Source organism: Pseudorca crassidens, chromosome 10, assembly GCF_039906515.1.
Source record: "Pseudorca crassidens isolate mPseCra1 chromosome 10, mPseCra1.hap1, whole genome shotgun sequence".
In the NCBI taxonomy this organism is placed as follows: domain Eukaryota; kingdom Metazoa; phylum Chordata; class Mammalia; order Artiodactyla; family Delphinidae; genus Pseudorca; species Pseudorca crassidens.
In genome coordinates, this window is record NC_090305.1 from 22,395,271 (window position 1) to 22,418,729 (window position 23,459).

At 46.2% G+C, this 23,459-nt stretch overlaps 1 protein-coding gene and 1 pseudogene across 1 annotated transcript; one reads left to right on the plus strand and one right to left on the minus strand.

Annotated features, from left to right (window-relative positions):
• Window positions 1-2,347: 2,347 nt before the first annotated feature.
• TRIM15 (tripartite motif containing 15) lies at window positions 2,348-11,575 on the plus strand. The gene is made up of 7 exons (XM_067752420.1): window positions 2,348-2,716; window positions 4,574-4,669; window positions 7,446-7,676; window positions 8,444-8,466; window positions 9,724-9,839; window positions 10,188-10,220; window positions 11,058-11,575. Exons 1-7 carry the CDS (start codon window positions 2,348-2,350, stop codon window positions 11,573-11,575), a joined length of 1,386 nt encoding a protein of 461 aa, XP_067608521.1.
• A 10,052-nt stretch (window positions 11,576-21,627) lies between these two features.
• Window positions 21,628-22,817, minus strand: LOC137233007 (ras-related protein Rab-9A-like; annotated as a pseudogene).
• Window positions 22,818-23,459: the final 642 nt, after the last annotated feature.

Genomic DNA, 23,459 nt, shown 5'->3' on the forward strand with positions numbered 1-23,459 from the left:
AGTGCTGCTGCGCTTGTGGCCTCTTCAAGGTCACCCTCTCTGCTCAGCTTGGGGAGAAGGGCTGGGAGAACAATGAGGACACACACCTCACACTCACACACCTACATGTGCACATGGCCAGACACAGGGGCATCTTACATACCCAGTGACGCCCTCATGGTCACACACACATACGTGTGCGCACAGGGCAAGGTACCCACTTGCATCTCTGGCAGCCAGGGTTCTGCTGTCCCCCTCCCTAAAGAACAGACACACACCCTCCAACAGCAGAGACAGAGAAATAGCAGAGGAGGGGCAGAAGAAGCAGTCACAGCATTCCAGATATGACCTCAGTTACTCTCTGGACTGGTGCCCACGACCTGGGGGTTCCTGCTCTTTCCCGTCCATCCAGAGACACTTGCAGTAGAAGGAAAGTGGTCGTATCTTAACCATCCACAATTGGAAGAGACTGTTCTTCTTTTGGGAGCAGGAGGGAGACTGGGTCACAGAGCAGTAATGCCACCCCAGCCTCCCTGCAGTATGACCAGCTGTCTCCAGGGAGATTGGAGGTATCAGCCAACCCAGGGGAGTGTGGGGACCCAGATAAGGCGCTGTGCCCAGGGCAGGGGTGGTGAGACAGGGCACAAGCAGCTTCACCAACCGGCCTGCCATAGGCTTCCAAAGGGGTTGGAATGTACTCTGTCTGGGGGAGGAGAAAGAAAGATAACGGCGGCCATCATTTATTTACGATGGCCATGTTCCTCACGCTAACATAAGCGATGTAAACATACGATCTTATTTATTCCTCCTGTCTGCTCTGTAACCTTGGTGCTATTAAGCTATTAGCTGGGCTCAGCCAGGTTACTTAGCTTGCTCAAGGCACACAGGTAGGGAGGTGGGAGGCCATAATTTACACTCAGATCTGTGAGTCTCCGAGCCGTGCTGTCCAACAGAGATACAATGTGAGCCACGTGTACAAATAAAAGATTCCCAGTAGCCATATTTTCAAAAGCAAAAAGTGAAATTAACTAATATGTTATTTAGCCCCAAGTAGTATCAACATGTAACCAGAAAAAATTAGTCATGAGACATTTTACACCCTTTTTATTTGGTGTTAAGTCTTTAAGAAGGGACATATTTTACACATACGGGACCAGCCACATCTCAGTGCTCAGCAGCCTCGTGCAGTTGGAGGCTCTTGTGCTGGACAGTGCAGCTCCAGGGGCTGCACTCTTTGGGGCAGAGGGGAGGTGATGTACAAAATAGTTGGAGTGGAAAGGGAGCGAAACACGGTGGGGTGCTGATCCTCCAGTGGGAGAACGGAAGGAGATTTCCTTGGTTTTATCCACAGATGAAGGTGAGTGGATGAAGAACCATGGCTGTTTGATCATTGTCTTGGCTGGCAGTTCAGGAAGGGCACGGGCTGGAAGCCAGGAGACTTGGATTGACCTAGCCTTGCAACTTTCTAGCTCTGTGACCTTGGGGAAGTCACTTTACCTTTCAGTTTACTTTTCCTGTAATCATCTCCTGCCCCCGAGCACTGTTTTCAGATTGGATGTAATAATATGAAAATACTAAGCCTTAGATAAACGTCGTTGAACCTGTTTATCTTTCTGATTAACTGAGTTTTCTAAATTATATCAACATTGTGTTATGCTTTCTCGCCTTCTCCCCGCTGCAGTTAAAAACTAAAATTGAAGTACAATCTTACCCAAACTCCAGTGGGGACACTGGCACTGGGAGGTGGTGGGGGGGTAGGAGTTTAGGAGAGACCAGCCAGAGTCGAGGAGCTGAGACAAGGAAAGGAGGGCGGAGGAAGGGACCCGGTGAGTGACCATCACACCTGCGGCATCCGAGCAGAGCCCCCGGAAGTCAGCATCTCCCACTCCGGCTGGACTTTGCCGCTGTGTGCACACCTCGAAGCCAGAAGTTTATGGCTCCCACCTGCTCAGCCAGACAGGAAGCAGCGTCTCCTCCCCAATTCCCCCCACCCTACTGTGGTCAAGGGAGGGGTTCCAGGAAACCCCATCTCCCTGTGACCTCATGGCGTACTCTGCTCCCCACCCCAGGAACCGGAAGGACCAGAAGGAGTGGAGAACTGGATGACGGGGCCACTGTTGGGAAATGCTGGGTAATTTGAGATGCCCTGGAGTTTGGACCCACTCAGCTGATAGGTGGTGGCCAGGACTCTGGGAAGCACAAGAGGTGGAGCCAGGTGGCTCCTCTGTCCAGACACTCCTGCCTTCCCCTCGCTCAGCCTCTCATTCCTTTCCCTCTGTGACTCGTAAAAGTGACTCCATTTCAGGGAAAGAGGATTCATGTGGACTGAGACAGAAGCCTCAGTGGACGGGCTGGGGAAGGCACCATGATGCTCTCCACCCCCTCCCACAAAGGGGCCGCCTGTTCTGAGTGCAAAGGGCCCCTGGAGGATGCAGTGACCGCCACCTGTGGACACACCTTCTGCTGGCACTGTCTCCCCCCACCCTCCCAGATGGGTGCCCAGCCCTCCGGCAGGGTCCTGCTCTGTCCCCTCTGCAAGGAGAAGAAGCAGACCGAGACCCTCTTGGTCCCCGTGCCCCTGGGCCCTCTGGGGGAGACTTACTGCGAGGAGCATGGTGAGAAGATCTACTTCTTCTGCGAGAACGATGCCAAATTCCTCTGTGTGTTCTGCCGGGAGGGTCCCTCCCACCAGGCCCACGTTGTGGGCCTCCTGGACGATGCCATCCAGCCCTACCGGGTAAGAAAGGTAGGGTCAGCTTGGGGCTGTTTGAGGCAGGACAGTACCCCAAGGTGGTGAAGGGAATAGGGCGGGGATCTTCATGTAGGGCACAGCCTCCACATCAGGGGACCCCAAGGCTCTTGGGACCCTGGGGCAGTCTCAGACTGAGGGGGACGTGGTTCCTTCCACTTGGATGCGTGACCTTTCACGTCTTGGGGAAATTCAGCTCCAGCCCCGAGAAGACCTTGCGGTGATGGAGCACAGAGAATTGTAGCCATGGCTTCACTCTTTAGGGAAGGAAGGAGAGCAGGCTGTCCTGCAGGTCATGGGCAGGGTGGCCTTTGTCTCCCTGGATCCAGACTGGATATGGGGTCTAGCAAGGCCCTGACTGCCGGAGCTCAGAGGGAAGACAGGGATGGGGAAGGCATCCAACAAGCACTGCTCTTCTTTTTGAGAAAGGGAGGTGTGGCAGTACAGCAGCCCATCTGGTCTTGGGGACATTATGCACTCCTGTCTGCCCCTCAGATCTCTCTCTTGTCACTCAGTCACCAGGTCTGGAAGTGGCCTCCGCAGAAATATCTCTCATCTTTCCCTCTGCATTTCCCCCACTGCCGAATCCAGGCTCTCACCATCTGTCACCCAGAGGCTCCAACAAGGTCCCTGTCTGCATTCTTACCTTTCCCCTCACCCTCCAATCTGCTGCGAGGCAGAGCTTCCCAAAACACAAAGCCCGTAATGTCGCTGCCCTGCTCACAATCATTCCGTGGATCCCTAGTGCCCAAAGAAATCTCAAGTCTTTAGCGAGGCATCCAAGGCCCCTTGGAGTCAGGATCCTGCCTTTATCTGTCAGCCACCCTGCCCGGGCACCATGTGTCCAGACAAACTGACCGTTATGTACCTGCTGTTTGTTGAATTAACACTCTTTCCTGCTTCTAATACTTTTCACATGCAGTTCCTTCCTCCTGGAAAGCTCTCCTCTCTCCTGACTCTTTTTATTTTTAGCCATTTTACCAATTTTTAAGTGTACAGTTCAGAAGCATTAAGTACTCTCCTCCCCCTCTCTTACCCAACTGGAAATTTATCTTTCAAGGCCCACTGTAACCGGTTTCTGCTTTCGACAAATTTCCCTTGTCCCTACAGGCAGAATTGTCCCCTCCACTGTGCTCCCATCTCACTGTGTGCACACCTTGATTATTGCATTTGTCCGTTTGTATTTTTTGTTTTAAACAAGTTTCTTTTTTTTTTTTTTAATTTTATTTATTTATTTATTTATGGCTGTGTTGGGTCTTCGTTTCTGTGCAAGGGCTTTCTCTAGTTGTGGCGAGCGGGGGCCACTCTTCATCGCGGTGCGCGGGCCTCTCACTGTCGCAGCCTCTCTTGTTGCAGAGCACAAGCTCCAGACGCGCAGGCTCAGTAGTGCGGCTCACGGGCCTAGTTGCTCCACGGCATGTGGGATCCTCCCAGACCAGGGCTCGAACCCGTGTTCCCTGCATTGGCAGGCAGATTCTCAACCACTGCGCCACCAGGGAAGCCCTGTCCATTTGTATTTTAATCACTTGTGACCGACTCCATCTCTAGAAGGTGGTCTTTTTTTTTCTAATTTATTTATTTTTATTTGTTTATTTATTTTATTTTTTGGCCGTGCTGTGCAGCTTGTGAGATCTTAGTTCCCCGACCAGGGATCGAACCCAGGGCCCGGGCAGTGAGAGCACCATGTCCTAACCACTGGACCGCCAGCAAGTCCCGATGGTGGGCCTTTTTCACCTTTGAATTCCTCAGCACTTAACGGTGTGCCTGGAACATGGTAGACAATTAATACCTGTGAGTTGAATTATGAACTAAGTCGCCTCTTTCTGCCCACTCTTCTCTCCACAGGACCGTCTCAGGAGTCGGCTGGAAGCCCTGAGAATGGAGAGAGATGACATTGAAGACATGAAGAGCCGGGAAGACCGGAAGCTCCAAGTGCTCCTGGTAAAGGCCACATTATTGGCCACCTTCTCCTTTGGGGGTTTTCTTTTTTTTTCTTTTCTTTTTAATTAATTTTCAACTGTTTGATTTCTAGTTGGTTGTTTTCCAAATATGCTTTTTCAGTTTTCTTTTTTTTTTTCTCTTTCAAATTAATTATTTTTCCTATTATTCCCATTGTCTTTAAACTTTTTTAAACATATTTCTAATATCTGAAGTTTAGGTGATGTTTAATTTCTTCTGACCCTTCATCCTGTTAGCTTATTTTCTTGTGAGCTTTCCTTGCGGTTCTCACATTTGGGGATCCCACATCTGGGATGTCTCCAGTCAGCACCTTTCTTTCTTTGTTCCAAGCGGGCAGGGTGGATGGTCCAAACAGCAGTGAGGGCCATGTGAGCAGCCAGTATCTGGAAGGAACACTGGCTTCTCAGTTTGATCACTCCTCTGGATCCTTCTCTTGTTTACTTCTGGTCCTAGGAAGTTCCCAAATTTTCCCATCAGCTCTGTTGGACGTTTTAAGGATTCCTGTAACTTTTGAGAGTTTTTAGTTGTCTGCATTAAATAACTTTTGGGAATATATATAATTTTGTTCTAAAACATCAAAAATCCACCTAGCATCCATGAGTAAAATATTTCACACGGACATTTGTGACAGAACAGTGTCTTGTAAGAAATCCCGATTTTCTTCATTTAGAACACCACTCCCCCCCATATATCATATGATAACGTCGTTATTTGTAGAGTGTGACTGTTTTCTTAATCCTTGAAAGTGTTTTTACGTTTTGCACAAATTTCTGAAGTGATAATCCTCCACTCTAATGAATACCACATGTACACGGCCAGGATTACTGCTTTTCTTTCCTTTCTTGTAAGGGTGCATTTCTCTCCCCCAACTCCAGTTTTATTAAGGTATAATTGAGAAATAAAAATGCATATGCTTAAGGTGTGCAACATGATGTTTTCACATATGTATACATTGTTTCCTGTAACATGAAGGTAGTTTTGGTAGAATTAGGTGAATTTAGTCTTTTGTCTCTAGTTTCAATGCTTCCTGCTTAGCACTTCTTTGACTCTGTAAAAGTAATCTCAGTTTGGATTTTCTGTCTAATGCAGTAGCTATTTAAAATGATCCTAAGTTCAATTTTCATACAGCTAGGTAGTATTTATTGGTTATACATTCACTGATGGTTTTTAAAATTATTATTCCCAGTGCTGAGAAAATATGACCTGTAGGATTTCATAAAGTTAATGGCACATTTTTTAGGCCTAAAACCTTGCAATGTTAAATAATGTTTTCTGAAATATTAAGTGTTAAATAATATTATTTGAAAATAATAATTTAATAACTTAATTATTATTTGAAAATAATAATTTTCAAATAGTATTTGAAAATTATGTCCATACTCCGTTTAGTGCTCAAAAATGCATTTCATAAGTCTACCTGTGTAGTCAAACTTCAGAATAAAGTTATTTGACACTTTATTTGTTTTTAAAATTCACTTTATTTAAACAAAAACAATTTATCCATTTCTCCCACTTGGAAATACCCATCTAGGGGTTTTCTTAACAGACTCTGGGGAAGCCTGTTGTCTAGTATCCGTTGCCGAGCTGGGAAGAACGGGCTGACTGTTCTTATTCACCTCCCTGCCTCGGCAGAAGGGCATTTGGGGTCAAGGTTATGGAATCCCAGAACATGAGAGCGGGAAGTGGTTCTGACATCTTCTAATCCCGGATCCGTCTTGCCAGCCATTATTTTTCAGAGCAGAAAATTGATGTCCAGAAAAGTGCTGCTCCCAAGGTCAGACGGCAAAGCCGTCTCATAATGAAATGGCTAGAACCTGGGTCTCTTGACCCTTAGTCCATTGCTCTTCCCATTACAGTCTGTCCGCCTGAAAGCATTGCCTTCAGATAGGAAGCTTGGGGCCAGAAAGTGTATATCAGTGTCTGCATTCCAGTACTGACCACAAGGCTGACCCCGAGGACAGTAGGTTGATGGTGAGGCAATATCTGCCTCCCGCCCATCTCTTCTCTCGTGCTACAAAATTTTCTGGGAGGAAATCCACAGTGTGGGAATTTCTGGTCCCTTGACCAAGGAGACAGAGTTTGGGGACAGGAAGATGTCTCCAGCATCCCTCATCTCCCATCAAAATACACCCTGTAGGGCTTCCCTGGTGGCGCAGTGGTTCAGAGTCCACCTGCCAATGCAGGGGACACAGGTTCGTGCCTAGGTCCGGGAGGATCCCACATGCCACGGAGCGGCTGGGCCCGTGAGCCATGGCCGCTGAGCCTGTGCGTCCGGAGCCTGTGCTCCGCAATGGGAGAGGCCACAACAGTGAGAGGCCCGCGTACCGCAAAAAAAAAAAAAAAAATACGCCCTGTAGATGGCGACCTCGGTGGCTAAGAACAATGCCACACCATGCTCTAATCACAGCTTCCTTTCGCTTCGATTGCTCTCTAAGAGATCATCTCCACCTGACTCTAGGGATGGTATGGGAGGGTTAGGATGGTATTGCAGATGTGGAAGGATGTTTGAAAAGTTCAACATGGCTCTGAGAGTATAATGTGCATTATTATTAGAATCTCTAGGTGAGACAAGAGCATCACCCTCATCGTTGGTAAGTTTATCGTGACACCTACCTCCTTGTACCACAGTATTATTTGGGAGAATGAATCTTGGAACTAGTTACTCCTTATCCCTTTTAATCAAGTTCATAGATGATCCTCTGGGAACCCAGCCCTGTGAGCTTCTCCCTAACCAGGCCTGTCTTTCTACCCCTCGTAGACTCAGATTGAAAGCAAGAAGCAGCAGGTGGAAGTGGCTTTTGAGAGGTTGCAGCAGGAGCTGGGGGAATATCAGCATCTCCTGCTGGCCAGGCTGACGGAGCTGGAGCAGCAGATCTGGAAGGAGAGGGACGAGTATATCTCGAAGCTCTCTGAGGAAGTCGCCCGGCTTGGAGCCCAGGTCAAAGAGCTGGAGGAGAAGTGTCAGCAACCAGCAAGTGAGCTTCTACAAGTGAGAGACAGCCCACCAGCTCATGGGAAAGGAGAGGGAGTCCACAGGAAGGGGACACCATACTGGGGGCTGGAAGATGCTGGAGAAAGACAGGAAAGGGAAGGGGAGATTACTTCTAATGAGAGGGACTGATGGTTATTGGGTTCCTTCGGCCCAGAGAGGTTACGGAGATGTAGTCCCAAAAAGGTTGGATGACTTTCCCATGTCACGCACCATGGTCATGCCAAGGGCTTTGGAGTGAACTTTGTAGTCAAGGGCTTGAGCGTCAGCTCATCTAGCTGCGTGACATTGGCAAATCTTGTAACCTCTCTAAACATGGGGATAATCATAGCACCTCCTTCATAGGGTTGTTGCAAAGACCGTGAAAAAACAAATTCATGCAAAATGTTTAGCGTAGTCTCTGCTTCACTGAAAGGACTCAGTAAACAGTGCCTGTTGTGATTATCATTATATTATCCTGTTTCACATCAGGTCTGGCTGATAACTGAAGGCCTGGTCCCTGCTAACCACCATCTCCTAATTGTTGGAGGCACAACACACTCCTAGGATGAGGCTGAGACAGAGAAAGCAGCTCAAATGAACTGACAACACAGTCCCACATTAGTACGGAAGCATGATGTAAATGAACAGTCTGATGAGTAGGTAATTAGAAAGATCACCTCTCTGGAGGAGGAGAGTTTTGAGCTGATATGCTAAGGAAGAAAGGATGTACAGAATCCCTGATGGGGAGGATGTATGGAAACTAAGTGTATCTTTTTCTTTTGTAGGATGTCAGAGTCAACCAGAGCAGGTAGGGCCCACTGCCCAGTCCCACCTGCTTTACACTTGACCTTGAGACCGAAGGGGGAGGGGCACTCACTGACTCCCCCCACCCCGCCCCCACAGGTGGCTACTCAGAAAAGCAAAAGCACTCCGACAGATACACTCTCTCATCCACTCATACATAAACAGCCCCAATTTACTAAGGTTTGTATTCTAAGGTTCCTTTTAAAACTGATTGTTTGGTATTGGGGACGTACTTTTTTCCCTGAGAAGTGAAGTTAAAAATAATAATTACGTTAGGCTGATCCAGGAACATTTTATTTAATCCCTGAAATTATTAGAGCTTAAGTCAGTATTTAACACCGTTTAAAATGTCAGTCTAAAAAAATAATAAATAAAAAAATAGCCTAGGGGAAATATTTTGTATAGAATATGATAAGCACAAAACTTGGGAAGACCAGTCTGTTCTTTCAATCATTTTTCCCACTCAACTTTCCAATTTCTTCAAAATTTCAAATGCTACAATAAAAGGACAGCAACCAGCAGCTGAGAGGCATTACTAATAGCAGGGCTCCGTTCCTTTCTAAGCATCAGCAGTCTGCCGTGGGCTGAGCAGAGACACAGCAGCTAGGGAAGACTTCTCATATACTGTGTGCGCATGTATGTGTAGGGGGGCTGAACTCAGCTGTCCATGAATCAGGAAGTTCTCTAAACATACTCTCAAAGAGTGTCAGAGATTTAGATCTAGAAGGGCCTTCAAGGTCTTCTGGTCGGGTGAAGAAACTAAAACCTAGAGGCGAAGTGCTTGCTCCAGGTCACACAGAGACTGACAAGCAAAGACTGAGCTGGAACCAGAATTGAGGGCTTTTTCACTGCAGTATAGGATTTCTTTCATCTCCTTTTTTCATCCCTGCACAATCTCTTTCCCTTTGTACTGAACAGCACAACAAATTAGAAAGACTGTGTAAGGCTGTTTTTCAAATGGTACTGTACCGCCCTCTAGAGGCTAATGATCTCTTCCCTTTTGGTCCCCACAGGTCCATTCTCTTAAAGCACCTACCTCTAATTCTTGAGGAGTGGTTACCATGTGTTCCTCTTAGGTCTAGCTGAAATGCTCTTGCTTTAGTAGCTACACATGTCCAGCAAAGATAAAGGGATGATACTCAATCTAATTATTCACCACAGATGCCAACATTCTTTAGTCTGATTTTAGCCTCATTGGGTCTGGATGACCCAAACATTATTTTTGGAATTAGAACCTAACTGGTTACCAATTTGTCTGCAGGTATGAGATGAAGACTTTTGTGAGTCCAGAGGCCATTTCTCCTGACCTTGTCGAAAAGATCCGCGATCTCCACAGGAAAATACTCACCCTCCCAGAGATGATGAGGGCGTTCTCAGGTAAACAGGAAGGGGCAGCAGCTCTCCCCATTACCATCAGTTGCCCATCTGCCTTCCATCCAGCTCCATCTTTCCCCACCTTCCAAACCTGGCTCAAGACATCTTCCATCTCTTAGGCCCTCCTTTAGTGATCCCCCTCTGCCCAGGGAGACCATTCCCTCGAGCATCTCCTCTCCCCAAGGACGGGCACTGCACTGAGAGGCAGGAAGGTGAGGACTACATCTCTTTCATAGCAGAAGCCGAGCCTTCTTCTGTCCCTGATGTCACATTGTTCCCAGACCACACCACCCTTTTGGGTGCCTATAAGAAATAATAAGTCACAGATCTTTCTATTTTTGCTTCCCTCAGAAAACTTGGTGCATCATCTGGAAACAGATACAGGTAAACACTTGGGGGCTTCGGGAGCCATTCTTTCCTTTATCCGTTTGTGAATTCATCCTTTCAATCCAAGGCAGCAAACAGAGCAATTAAAGATATGAACTCTGGAGCCCGATTGCTTGGGTTCTCTTTGCTCGTTATGAGACACTAACAAGTCATTAAGCCCCTTTGTCCCAGTTTCTTTATCTATAAAATAGAAAATATAATAGTACCACCCCACAAGTAGCTGAAGATAAATGAATTCATGTATGCAAAAAGCTTAGTATGAAACCTGGCACATAGTAATTAATATTAGTTACTTGTATAGATATTATTTATTCAAAAATATTTATCAAGTGCTTGTTTTTTTTTGTCCAGCATTGTGCTGGACTCTTTATTGACTTTGACAAATACTGAACAATTTTTAAAATAGCATTTACTTTTAAATTGGTGCTTAATTTAGAAACTATTCCCAAAACATCATCTCATTCTGCTTCTCAAATTAATGTGCAGAAAACTCACCTGGGGATCTTGTTAAAATGTGGATTCTGATTCACTAGGCCTGGAATGGGGCCCAAGATTCTGCATTTCTAACAAGCTCCCAGCAACAGCGGATGCCCCTGGTCCATGGACCTCACTTTGAGAAGCAAAGCCTTATAGCACAGCACCACTTGCGGGTCAGGTAGAGCTGTCATCTTCTGCCTCCTGGAACAAAAGGGGGAACTGAGGTTCTGAGGAGCCGGGACAATGGCAGGCTGCACAAGGCCGGTGCTCCTTCTGCCTCGCACTCACAGCACACGTGCTCTAGGGGCATTTTTTGTGCTGCCAGCTCTGTTGATGGCCACACCTTCCTCCCAACAGGGGTTGTCACTCTGGACCCTCAGACCGCCAGCCAGAGCCTGGTCCTCTCCGAGGACAGGAAGTCTGTGAAGTACACCCGGCGGAAGCAGAACCTGCCCGACAGCCGCCTGCCCTTCGAGGGTCTCCCGGTGGTGCTGGGCTCCCCCAGCTTCTCGTCGGGGCGCCACCGCTGGCAGGTGGAGGTGCAGCTGGGGGACGGCGGCGGCTGCACGGTGGGGGTGGTCGGGGAGGAGGGGATGGGGAAAGGGAAGCAGGGTCTGAGCGCCGAGGAGGGCGTCTGGGCGGTGATCCTCTCCCACCAGCAGTGCTGGGCCAGCACCTCGCCGGGCACCGACCTGCCGCTGAGCGAGATCCCGCGCCTCGTGGGCGTCTCCCTGGACTACGAGGCGGGGCACTTGGCCCTGCTCAACGCCGAGACCCAGGAGCCCATCTTCACCTTCACCGCCTCCTTCTCCGGCAAAGTCTATCCTTTCTTCGCTGTCTGGAAAAAAGGTTCTTGCCTTACTTTGAAAGGCTGAGGCTCAGCCTCCGAAGTGCGGTGCAGCGCCCGGGGATCCAGCTCCAACCCCTGGGCGAGTCGTCGTGCCCAAGACTGCGGGAGGACACAGGATCTCCGTCCCTGTGGCTTTGTAATTCTTTCACTTTATTTATCTTATGTCCTTCAACTCCCTGACGTTCCTGGTCCCCTCTGCTGACGCTCCCGCCTTCTGTGCGCCTCCGAGTGGAGAACCAGAGGCAGGCGAGGCTGTGCCCAGGACACCAGCAAAGCTGGGGAGCCAGTAGGTTTTTAAGAGGAAAAAAATCTAAAAACTGTTTAAAGCTTCAGAATAACCGTCATGGGAAAAAGCAGAATTTTGTGGCGTTTGCACTAATTTTTTCAGTTGCCTGTTTTTATTGGGGCTTACACATGGAGGTACTTCCACCTTTACAGACCTTAGGGCCTCTTCATCCAGCCCTGGGTGCACCCAGGTCACCTTCCTTTCCGCTCGTTTCTCTTTCTCACAGAGAATGTCCTAATTAAGTGTGCCACCCACCCAGACTCCTGCGTTTCATGTGTCTAATCAGTGCTGATGGGGCTGAAGGAAAGGTTTAAAGCCAGTGGAATCTCTGTGACCCAGACACATCCTGCCGGTTCTTTTACTCAGGACTTGCCTGAGGGCAGTCTAGCCAGATCCCGTTCTTCAATAAAACGAGGCTTGTGTTCAGTTCTTAACTAACCTCTTAAATATTTATTATTGTTACTGTTGTTACTATTATTGGACGCAGAAACTAACCACACATTAAAATACCTTCACAAAGTATGAATCTCTGTAATGATGATTCTCACACCACCTCCACCCTTTCTGATTCTAGCTCTCTTTCAAGTTTAACACTTACATTCCCACCCTCCCACCCCAAGCTCCGAAAAAATCTACATTCATCCCCAGTCAGGTTCCCTCTAGTATAGATCTACCGGCACGATTACCTTTTGTGTAGTATGAGCCCTGCTCCTGAAGTGTGGGGTCAGATGGCTTAAAGATACTCTAAGCGCAGGTACCATATGTGAATTTCGTTACAAAATTGTAATACGAATCACTGGGATGTGAATAATTACCCCTAATTTAACTGAGCAAATAGAAGTCCTTGATACAAATGAAGCCAGAGGTATTAGGGTTTCTTCTGTCACCTTGTGTGACAGGCAGGACCATGCTGTGTTTAACCCAGAAAAAAATCAAATTGTTTGGTAGTCCAACCTAGTAGTAGTAGTAACAGTAGCAGTATTGCCTAATGTTTATTATAAAAGTAGTATATACTGTACTCCTGGTTTTAAAAAGATTCAAACGTTTTCAAAGAGTTAAAAGTCCCTCTCTCCAATTCACGTACTCTTATCACATCTTGTAGGCAACCACTGGTAAAACATTTTTGTTTATCCTGCCAGTTTTGTAGACAAGTGTATTTAGCTTTCTTTTTTTTAACAGATATGAGATTATACCATAAATACTCTTCGCAATCCTCCCCCTCAAAGAAGAACGATATGCAGCACATGCCTCATTGTAACACTTGTCAAACATTACCCAAGTCAAAAGTTATTTTTCAAAAATACACATCTTCCTTTGAACCTTTTAACAAACCTGTGAAATACAGAGGACTTACTTTGTTTTTCTCGTTCTGTGGTTGAGAAAACTGGCACAAGTTAAAGGAACTTGTCTGACAGGTTTCCCAGCTGGTCTTTGTAATCTTCAGGAAGTGGAATCCAGAGGTCCTGGTCCTCAGTGCCTCAGTCCAGTGACCTTACGAAGAAGCTCAGACTTTCCAAACAGACAGGTCATATGGGGCTTTGTTTCATTTTCTCTGCCCTGAGCTAGTGTTTTTGTCAGACAAGACTTTTTGGTTGAGTATGAAAGAGAAAAAACAAATGAACGACTTACGCTGTATCTCCAAGCCTCTAGTACTTCTCATTTTAGGGTGGTCCAGGAAACAGGGGCGTGGATATGCACGTTTAGAGGCTCTGGGCCAAAATAAAATTGCCCTGTATAAATAAAAGAGAATTTAGAAGCCTGAGGGGAAGGTTTAGGAGTAGCCAAGACCCGAGAATGAGGACTGAGAGCTGCCTGGAGGAAAATAATCCATTTGGTGGCCCCCCTGGAGAGTCTGAGGATATCTGTGTTGCAGTGTTTGTGCTGTAAATCCGTCCTTGTATCTCCTCTACAGGTTCCTCAGCACAATCTCCGTTGATCTCAATACTTCTGTTAGCACTGCTGTTTTCTGGGAACGTGAGAGTGATGTGTTCTGTCCACTACTGGGCAGGAGGCAAAAAGAGATCCCACATCTTCTTTATCCACTCCTCTGTTGGTGGACATTTAGGTTGCTTCCATGTCCTGGCTATTGTAAATAGTGCTGCAATGAACATTAGGGTGTGTGTATATTTTTGAATTATGCTTTTGAATTGTGTTTTCTCTGGGTATATGCCCAGGAGTGGGATTGCTGGGTCATACGGTAGTCCTATTTTTAGTTTCTTAGGGAACCTCCATACTGTTCTCCATAGTGGCTGTATCAATTTACGTTCCCACCAACAGTATAAGAGGGTTCCCTTTTCTCCACACCCTCTCCAGCATTTACTGTCTGTAGATTTTTTTTTTTAATTTTATTTATTTATTTTTGGCTGTGTTGGGTCTTCATTTTTGTGCGTGGGCTTTCTCTAGTTGCGGCGAGCGGGGGCCACTCTTCATCGCGGTGTGCGGGCCTCTCACTGTCGCAGCCTCTCTTGCTGCGGAGCACAGGTTCCAGATGCGCAGGCTCAGTAGTTGTGGCTCACGGGCCTAGTTGCTCCGCGGCATGTGGGATCTTCCCAGACCAGGGCTCGAACCCGTGTCCCCTGCATTGGCAGGCAGATTCTCAACCACTACACCACCAGGGAAGCCCTACTGTCTGTAGATTTTTTGATGATGGTCATTCTGAAGATGTGGTACATATATACAATGGAATATTACTTGGCCATAAAAAGGAATGAAATTGTATCATTTGCAGAGACCTAGAGATGGACCTAGAGACTGTCATACAGAGAGAGGTTAAGTCAGGAAGAGAAAAACAAATATCATATATTAACGCATATATGTGGAATCTAGAAAAATGGTAAAGATGATCTTATTTGCAAAGCAGAAATAAAGACATAGATGTAGAGAACAAATGTATGGATACCAAGGGGGAAAGGGGTGTGTGTGTATGGGGGGGGATGAATTGGGAGATTGGGATGAAAAAAAATGACAGAGAGGGCTTCCCTGGTAGCGCAGTGGTTGAGAGTCCGCCTGCCGATGCAGGGGACACGGGTTTGTGCCCTAGTCCGGGAAGATCCCACATGCCGCGGAGCGGCTGGGCCCGTGAGCCATGGCCGCTGAGCCTGCGCATCCGGAGCCTGTACTACGCAACGGGAGAGGCCACAACAGTGAGAGGCCCGCGTACCGCAAAAAAAAAAAAAAAAAAAAAATGACAGAGAGAGAGCCCTCATAAGAGCTGCCAGTCTGCTGGATTACATACACTTGAGGTGCCTTAGAGGACCAGAGGGGTGATTATAGGGAACTTGAGGGGCATCTCTCCGAAGCCCAAGAACGGTGATTAAAGCAGGCTGGATGTGATGGGAACCGGAGCCGCGGCAATGCATCATCTCTGGTCCAGTTGCTTGACTCTGCGTGTGGGGCGCCTTTTTCAGTCTATGGGCGGGCTTGCTGGCTTTACTCGTGTCCTTTATTTTCCTGCTCATTTCAGTTCTTTCTTTTATTCTGGCTTCCAGTTTAGAGTTAACTCAATAATACTCCTTCATTCTAGGTACATAATCATCAGCCCGTGCAAGGTCTTCTTGTTTTATTTATATTTTCTCATTTATCTCCAATTCTCATTCACATTGTCCTCACCCCTGCAGGCAGCTACTCTCTAGTGTTTTCCATGTATCCTTGGATACAGGGGGATCTTTGAATATATAAATAGTATGGCACTAGATCTGTTTCTTACTTTTTAAAACCCAGTACCATGATTTTTAAGATCTAATTGTGTTGCTGTATATACATCTGGTTTATAGCTTCTAATTGCAGAATCGTATTCTACAATACACATCACCGCATTTTATTACATTTTCTTTTGGCAAAGGGCTTCTGGGTTACCTCCATCTGCCTATGACAACAAGCAATGCTGTGATGGACTTCCCTGGTGGCCCAGTGGTTAAGCCTCTGCGCTTCCACCGCAGGGGGCACGGGTTGGATCCCTGGTCAGGAAACTAAGTTCCCACATGCCTCGCAGTGTGGAGGGGGGAAAAGAAAGCAATGCTGTGATGAACAGCCTAATACTCTTCCCCGTGTAAGAGCCTAAGATACAGCCCAGGAGAGGATGGCTGGTATTTGCACACTTAATTTCCTTAATTACCACCAAATTGCTCCCCAGAATGGCTATATCCATTTACACTTCCGCCAGAGGGGCTCTGAGATTTCTGCTCCCCTGTAACAGGGAAGAGCTAAATCAGACTCCATGTTGGATCTGTTTCTTTGACTTTCACACATAATGGCCGGACTCAGGGAACCCTGCTCCTCTGCCTGGCACTTAAACTAAAGTGCCTTTGTTCAGCTCACAAGGAGACAATCTGACCCTGCCCACCTGTAAATGGCTGAAATTAACACATCCCCTCACCGAGGCTGGCCATTCCAGGACACGTTTTGCAAGACTGATGGCCCTTTTTACTTTACTTCCTCACTGCCTCTCCCTCTCTATTTTGCCTTTCTGCTTTACTTCCCTCTCTGATTCTATAAAAGAAACTGGCATCCAGACCCCGATAAGATGGTTTTTCAGAGACACTAGTCTGCCATCTTCTCAGTCTGTCGGCTTTCCGAATAGTCGTATTCTTTACCTCAATACCTCGCCTCCTGATTCCTCGGCCTGTAGTGGGGTGGCGAGCGGGAGCTTGGACTCGGTAACACCCCACCTCACCTCAACAATAGGTACTATCGAACTTGCTAATTTCTGGAAACCTGCTGACTGTAAAGTGATCTCTACTGTTTTATTTTTGTTTTTTTCTGACTTCCCGTGAGGGTGCATTATCTTCTGGAATTTTCTATCTTTCATTCATTATTCAGTTTTCAATCTTCCTTTTGTTGACTTCCAGGAATTTCTTGCATATTTAGACATTAACCTGCTCATTTTAGACTTGAAAATACGACTCATTTGTTAACTTTGATAATGGTGTTATTCATTAGGTTAAAATCTCGAATTTTGTAATAAATTTCATAAATTTTCACTTTGTGATTTATGTTTTTAAGGTCTTTTTCACCACCACAAGATCACAACTCTCACCCTTCAGAGCCTACCGTAGCTATTCCAACTCCAAATTCCAGAGAAAGGCTTTTGATTGGCTCAGTGCTGATTTTTGTGCCAGATTGCAAGTCACTAGCCAGTGTGTCTGGATGACACTTGATAAGATATCCATCTCAGGGCCAATCGTTGTGGCCAAGGTACCTGGTAAGTTACTTAATGCCTCTGAATCTTAGTCTCCTCAAGTGAAAAAGAGATTTAAAAAAAAAAAAAAAAAACCTGTTCTATCAGATTATTATGAGTTTTAAATGGATTATCAACGTACTATGGTTCTGGAACCCAATTCCAATGTGGGGCAGCAGCGGGGGGATGGGATGGTTTCCCCACATCACCAGCAATTCTCTGGACACTAGCCGCGTGTCCTACAAGTCAGCTCAATTCTGACACTATCTACCTGGAGATAGCATCAGATTCCACAGGTTAGGGATTCAGTCCCACAGGACCATCCTCCACTTCAGAGGCCAGTTGCAAGTCCAGGTTGTTACCTGTACATCTGACCCACTGGCTATAAATCAGAGGTTCCCACGACCCCATCCTTGGGTTCAATCAACGTTCTAGTGTGGCTCACAGAACTCAGGAAATCTGCTCACTCACTAGATTACTGATTTATTACAAAGGATGTTAAAGGGCATGAATCAATATCCAGTTGAAGAGATACATAGGGTGAGGTCTCAGACAAAGGGGCTTCTGTTCTTGTGGAGTTTGGGGCCCAGCACAGTGGCACATGGAAGCATTCTTGTTCCCCACCTGGAAGCTCTCCGAACTCCCTCCCTTTTGGGTTTTTATGGAGGCTTCATCACACAGGCACAATTGATTAACTCACTGGCCATTGGTGATTGATTCAACCTCTAGGCCCTCTCCCCTCCCTGGAAATCAGGGGAAGAGACTGAAAGTTCCACCCCTTTTCCTGGTTGGTTTCCCTGGCAACCAGCCCCAATCCTTAGTTGATTTCCAAAAGTCACCTCATTAACATAAAGCCGCTTGTTATTCATAACAAGCCACCCATTTCACCTTTATGGCTCTGAAGCATTTTCAGGAACTGAGGACAAAAGATCAAATATTATAACAAAAGATGCTACCATTGTTTTTATCCTTCAGGAAATTCTGAGGGTTTGGGGAGCTGTGAGCCAGAAACTGTGTACAAAGACCAAACATATATGAGAAATACATCTGAATGACCAAATATATATACATATATATTTGTTTTTAAATAAATGTATTTATTTATTTATTTTTGACTGTGTTGGGTCTTCGTTGCTGCACGCGGGCTTTCTCTAGTTGTGGAGAGCGGGGGCTACTCTTCATTGCGGTGCACGGGCTTCTCGTTGCGGTGGCTTCTCTTGTTGCAGAGCACAGGCTCTAGGCACGCGGGCTTCAGTAGTTGTGGCATGCAGGCTCAGTAGTTGTGGCTCGTGGGCTCTAGAGCGCAGGCTCAGTAGTTGTGGCACACGGGCTTAATTGCTCCGCGGCATGTGGGATCTTCCCGGGCCAGGGCTCGAACCTGTATCTCCTGCATTGGCAGGCAGATTCTTAACCACTGTGCCACCAGGGAAGCCCTATATATTTCCTATAAATCACAATATCGCAACATGTAATAGGCCTGGTACAGCGCTTGGCATTTAGTAAGCAGCTAAGGTTGCTCGTGAAGTTGGGGCAAATTCCCTTAGAATGAGACCCTGGAAGGAAGCTCAGTGATTGATGTCTCAGATGACTGGTCTGCAGAGTCAGAATTACACTGGCATAAACCACTCAAATGTGCACCAAACAGAACCTATTTATCAATAGAAGTAAGGAAATCCTCAATTATCCTTTCTTTTTCTCATGTGTGATAAAGAAGTCTGTGGTCAAAGTCCAAAACTTGGGATAAGTCCAGCACTCTAGGACAAACATAACCGAGGTAGCAGAACTAGAACCTCAGACACTCAGAGCCACGGGTGAAGGAAGGAGTGGAGCTAGGAGTGGCCTCTGATCACGGCCAACTTTCCTGCATCTCTAGGGCTGGATGTCCCCTGAATTCATAAAGAAGTGCAGCTTCATTGCCGGGCGTCAGAGTAGGCAATTAAAAAAAAAATAAATGTATTCTAATTCACAGAAGAACAAAAAAATTAAACTAATGAGAACTGCCGTGTAGATTATCTTTAATTGGGGACTACGGGGCTATCACCAGTGAATATTATTTTTGTAAATTCTCTCCCACGCCATTAGAAAGAAGACACAAGAGCTAATCATCCTTATGATCACAATAAAGCCATTGCCACCAGCACCATCCCCTCACAGCAGTCTCTTTGTATAGGGATTCTGAGACTGGGTGAGTGGCTCTAAGAACTATGCAGAAGAAACAGTGAATGCAAACAAGTCAAGGTGCCCCCCTGGAGATGGGAATGCCTACTGTTCTGATCTTGGCTCAGTCAATGACCTTGACCTTGGAAAAATCATCCAATTTTCCCAGGGCCTAAAGAGCAATGGGATCCCTTCTAACTCTGAGACCTCGTGACTTACCTCCTCTCCTCAGGGAGCTGTCCATCTAAGGGAGTGAAGAGCGAGTACTGCTTCTACCCTCTAAGTATCACCTTGTATCTCATAGGAATGGGGACTAATTTCAGATACTTCCTTCTAGGTCTCTTGGGAAAGCAATGACCTCACACCTTTGTGCTCAGTGAAAACCATGGGCTCTAGAAACAGGAAGACCTTGATTCATACCCTGACTCAGGTTTTAGTTGTGTGACCTTTAGTGGTGAGACCTTAGTCTCCCTGAGCTTCTGGACTCCTGGTCTGAAAACTGGGAACAAGAACCCACCTTAGGATTGTTATCAGGAATAAATGAGACAATACACGTAAAAGCGCCGAGCACAGTGCCTAGTGCAGTTAAGTATCAACAATGCTGCCGCTGCTAACAATGACTTAAAATCTTGGAGCTGGGAAGAGCCTCAAGGGATGATCAGATCCAGGTTTCTATCTTTAGGCAGAATCTAAGGATGTCCTCTTACAGATAAGGCAAAATACATAAATACAGAAAATTAAAGAAATGAGAAAACGGCTATTTCCTCCAATAAATGAGACCCCGGGGGGGTTCCTCTTTTTTTTTCCCCCCAAGAAGGTCAAGAGCTATCAGGGGCTATGTTTTCCTCAAAGGCCTCGTTCTCTCCTCCTGAAGCATGCACCAGGATCACATCACCTTCCTTGTTATGCTATCTTCTGGGGTAAATTCATAGAGGCACTGCAGGTTTGCTATGGGAGTTTTTGAAATTTTCATCTTAAATTTATAGCTGATGAGTATAACTCGCCCTGAGCTTCACCATATTGTAAGCTATCATGTTAAAAAACAATTACATTTCTGCCAGTGGCACTATGAGTGGTCAGAATTTTTTTTTTTTTTTTCAGTTTCACAAGAAAACGGATGAGTACACTGACCTACTCAAGGAATTTTTTTTTACTCTTTAAATCCTGAGTGGCTGTGAGAATCGAGACTGAGACTGGAATACAGCCAGGTCCCTGTGAGGAATGCACATTCCGAGAAAGGATAAGTTGGGGGAAAACCACCCAGTGGCACAGGAGATAGGAGGGGAGCTTTTCCTGGGAATCCTTCTGAGAAACAGAATCCCTGGCCTAATGTATGGATAATGTTTTCGTTTATGGGTACGGACCCCCAAGCCAAAAAATAAATATAAAATGGTATCAGACCGGTATTACATCTGGGTTCCCTGGCTGAAGCACTGCATAGAAGGCTCTCAAAAAGGCCTGCTGAAGAGGAGCTCAAAATAAGTTACTAAAAACACATGAAGAAATGATCCCCTTCCACACCGGAAGACACAAACTGGAGGAGTACAACCCCAAGAACTTCAACTATAGAACAATCTAAAAGAGACTAAAAATGGGAATTTTTAAATGATTAAAGAACGAAAAGGAAAGAAAAGAACACGAAAATCTAGTGCTAAGAACCAAGTAGAACTAGACATAAAAATATAAATGAAAATAGTCTTATTGACTTGGTCAAACAATAGATTAAATGCAGATGCAGAGACAGTTTATGAATTGAGGAAATAAATGTAAATGACAGATAATGAAATGGAAAAGCGGAGAAAAATTAAGACACCTGAAGAATGGAACGTGAAGCTCCAAAATATGACTTACCGGAGTTCCAGGAGAAACGAGAAAATTGAGAGAAGCAGTATTTTAGGAGACACTGAGTCTGAGTTTTCCAGAACTGATAAGAGGTAGCAAGCATAGATTCAAGAAACACAGGTACTGAACAGGATAAATAATGACAAACTTACCCCTAGACACAGAAACTGAACAAAAGAAAGACAGAAAAATCTGAAAAGTAGAAAGGAGAAGACGTCCCAAGGAGCCAGTCAACCGAAAGCAGACTTCTCAACAGCAACAACGTAGGCCATGAAATAGACCCTCGACCTTCCTCTTCTTCTTCTTTTTTTTTTTTTTTTTTTTTTTGCAGTACGCGGGCCTCTCACTGTTGTGGCCTCTCCCGTTGCGGAGCACAGGCTCCGGACGCGCAGGCCCAGCGGCCATGGCTCACGGGCCCAGCCGCTCCGCGGCATGTGGGATCTTCACGAACCGGGGCACGAACCCGTGTCCCCTGCATCGGCAAGCGGACTCTTGACCACTGCGCCACCAGGGAAGCCCCCCCCTTTTTTTTTTTTTTACAGTGCAAATGCATTGGATTTTAATCTTTAATATCTAACATTGCTTTAGGACATGTTTTCTCTGAACCAGAAACAGAATGCTAATTGCATAAAAATATACACATAGAAAAAATAGTTCTCCATTTTCCCGGGGAAAGACAGTAACTTCTAGAATACTCAAGTGTTTTAATTATAAAGCCTTGGTCATCTCATTTATTAGCTCTGTAACATGCATATTTAAACATTATTAGACAACCGTTAACAATTTATAAAGGTAAGGTGCCATTACTAAGTAGCTTCTCCTGTGAGTGGATGTGTCCCTTCTGCCACCAACAAGGCAGCAATATGGTTAGTTTAATTTCATGAGTACATGATCCATTGCTGCAAACGCTAATTCTCTTCTCCACCCTGTGCTTATCTGTGCATGTATGTGAGCTGGTTAGATCGCACAGGCAACCTCTCTAACTTCACTAGTAAGAGGAGCTGGGCTTGGGCTTTCGATGCAGACTGACCGTGTCTGTCTGCATCAAGTGATCTGACCTATCCTTGGTAGCAAGCACTCTCCGAACTGCTTCCTCAAAGGCCGCTGCGACATTCGTCGCATCTTTTGCACTTGTTGCAAAGTAAGAATAGTCGCCGTTGTCCCTGCACCAGGCTTGTGCTTCTTCTGCAGACAGCTGCCGCTCTCTGATGTCAACCTTGTTACCCCAAATCACAAAAGGAAAGCTTTCGGGCTCTTTCACATCCGCATATGAATTCTTTTTTCCAGTTACTCAAGGTCTGGAAGCTTTGAGAATCATCAACGCAGGCAACAGTCAGAACCTCTGTAAAATGGCGTCCTTTGGCTTCTGAATCGCTCTTGACCGGACGTGTCCCAAATCTGCATGGTAAGAAAATGTCCAACCACCTCCAAATCTTGACTTAAAAATTCCACACCTATTGTATGGAAGAGCTGGGTATCAAACTTATTAGTCACATATCTGTTCATTCGAGAACTCTTCCAACTCCACCATCTCCAAGGAGAATTACTTTAAAAAGCGATGATTTTCCTGCCATTATTAATCTCAAGATCTCTGATTTCAGAACCTTTAATTGTTCAGTTCAAACATCATCATTGCCTCTAGGACTGTCTGGAAGATTCACCTGGACACGGACAACAGGGAAAGCGGTTCACCACTGTGCCGTGCTCATTATAGGAGTGCAGGGAGTTTCTCGCGGCCACACGGTGGAAGCCTGGGAGCTCCTGTCTGGTCAAGGACCCGGCAGGCAGGACGCGTCGGTGGCACTGCTGACCCTCGAACTTCTGAAAGAATTGCCATTAAACTAAATTTCTGTTCTCAGCTAAATTCTAGCTCCAGAATGAGGAGGAAATGAAATTCACAGAGAAAAAAAGGTAGTTTACCACAAACCTTTGCTGAGAGATCTCCTCACATTTCCCTCTCAGGAAGAGGGAAGTTAAACCCAGGAGGAAGTGGGGGGGTGGTGCGGAGATGCAAGAGGCAGCCATAAGAAGGGGCACTGATGAACGTGTGAGAAGCAGAAGGAAGCATTAAGTCCGTAGAACAACGATAATAGTGACTAATTGGAGGTATATTAAGACTAGGCGTGTACAAGATTGTTTTCAGACATCAAAATATGAAGGAAGGGACTTCCCTGGTGGCCCAGTGGTTAAGAATCCGCCTGCCAACGCAGGGCACACGGGTTCGAGCCCTGGTCTGGGAAGATCCCACATGCCACAGAGCAACTAAGCCCGTGTGCCACAACTACTGAGCCTGTGCTCTAGAGCCTGTGAGCCACAACTACTGAAGCCCACGCGCCTAGAGCCCGTGCTCCACAAGAGAAGTCACCACAATGAGAAGTACATGAGCCGCAACCAAAGAGTAGCCACTGCTCGCTGCAACTAGTGAAAGCCCGCGCAGCAACCAAGACC

Bases quoted from the DNA above. Each gene is read 5' to 3' on its own strand.
- TRIM15 (XM_067752420.1), top strand. From the start codon at position 2,348: ATGCTCTCCACCCCCTCCCACAAAGGGGCCGCCTGTTCTGAGTGCAAA. The intron at 7,677-8,443 runs GTGAGAGACAGC...TTTCTTTTGTAG, and splicing joins CAGCAAGTGAGCTTCTACAA to GATGTCAGAGTCAACCAGAG. The intron at 8,467-9,723 runs GTAGGGCCCACT...ATTTGTCTGCAG, and splicing joins GTCAGAGTCAACCAGAGCAG to GTATGAGATGAAGACTTTTG.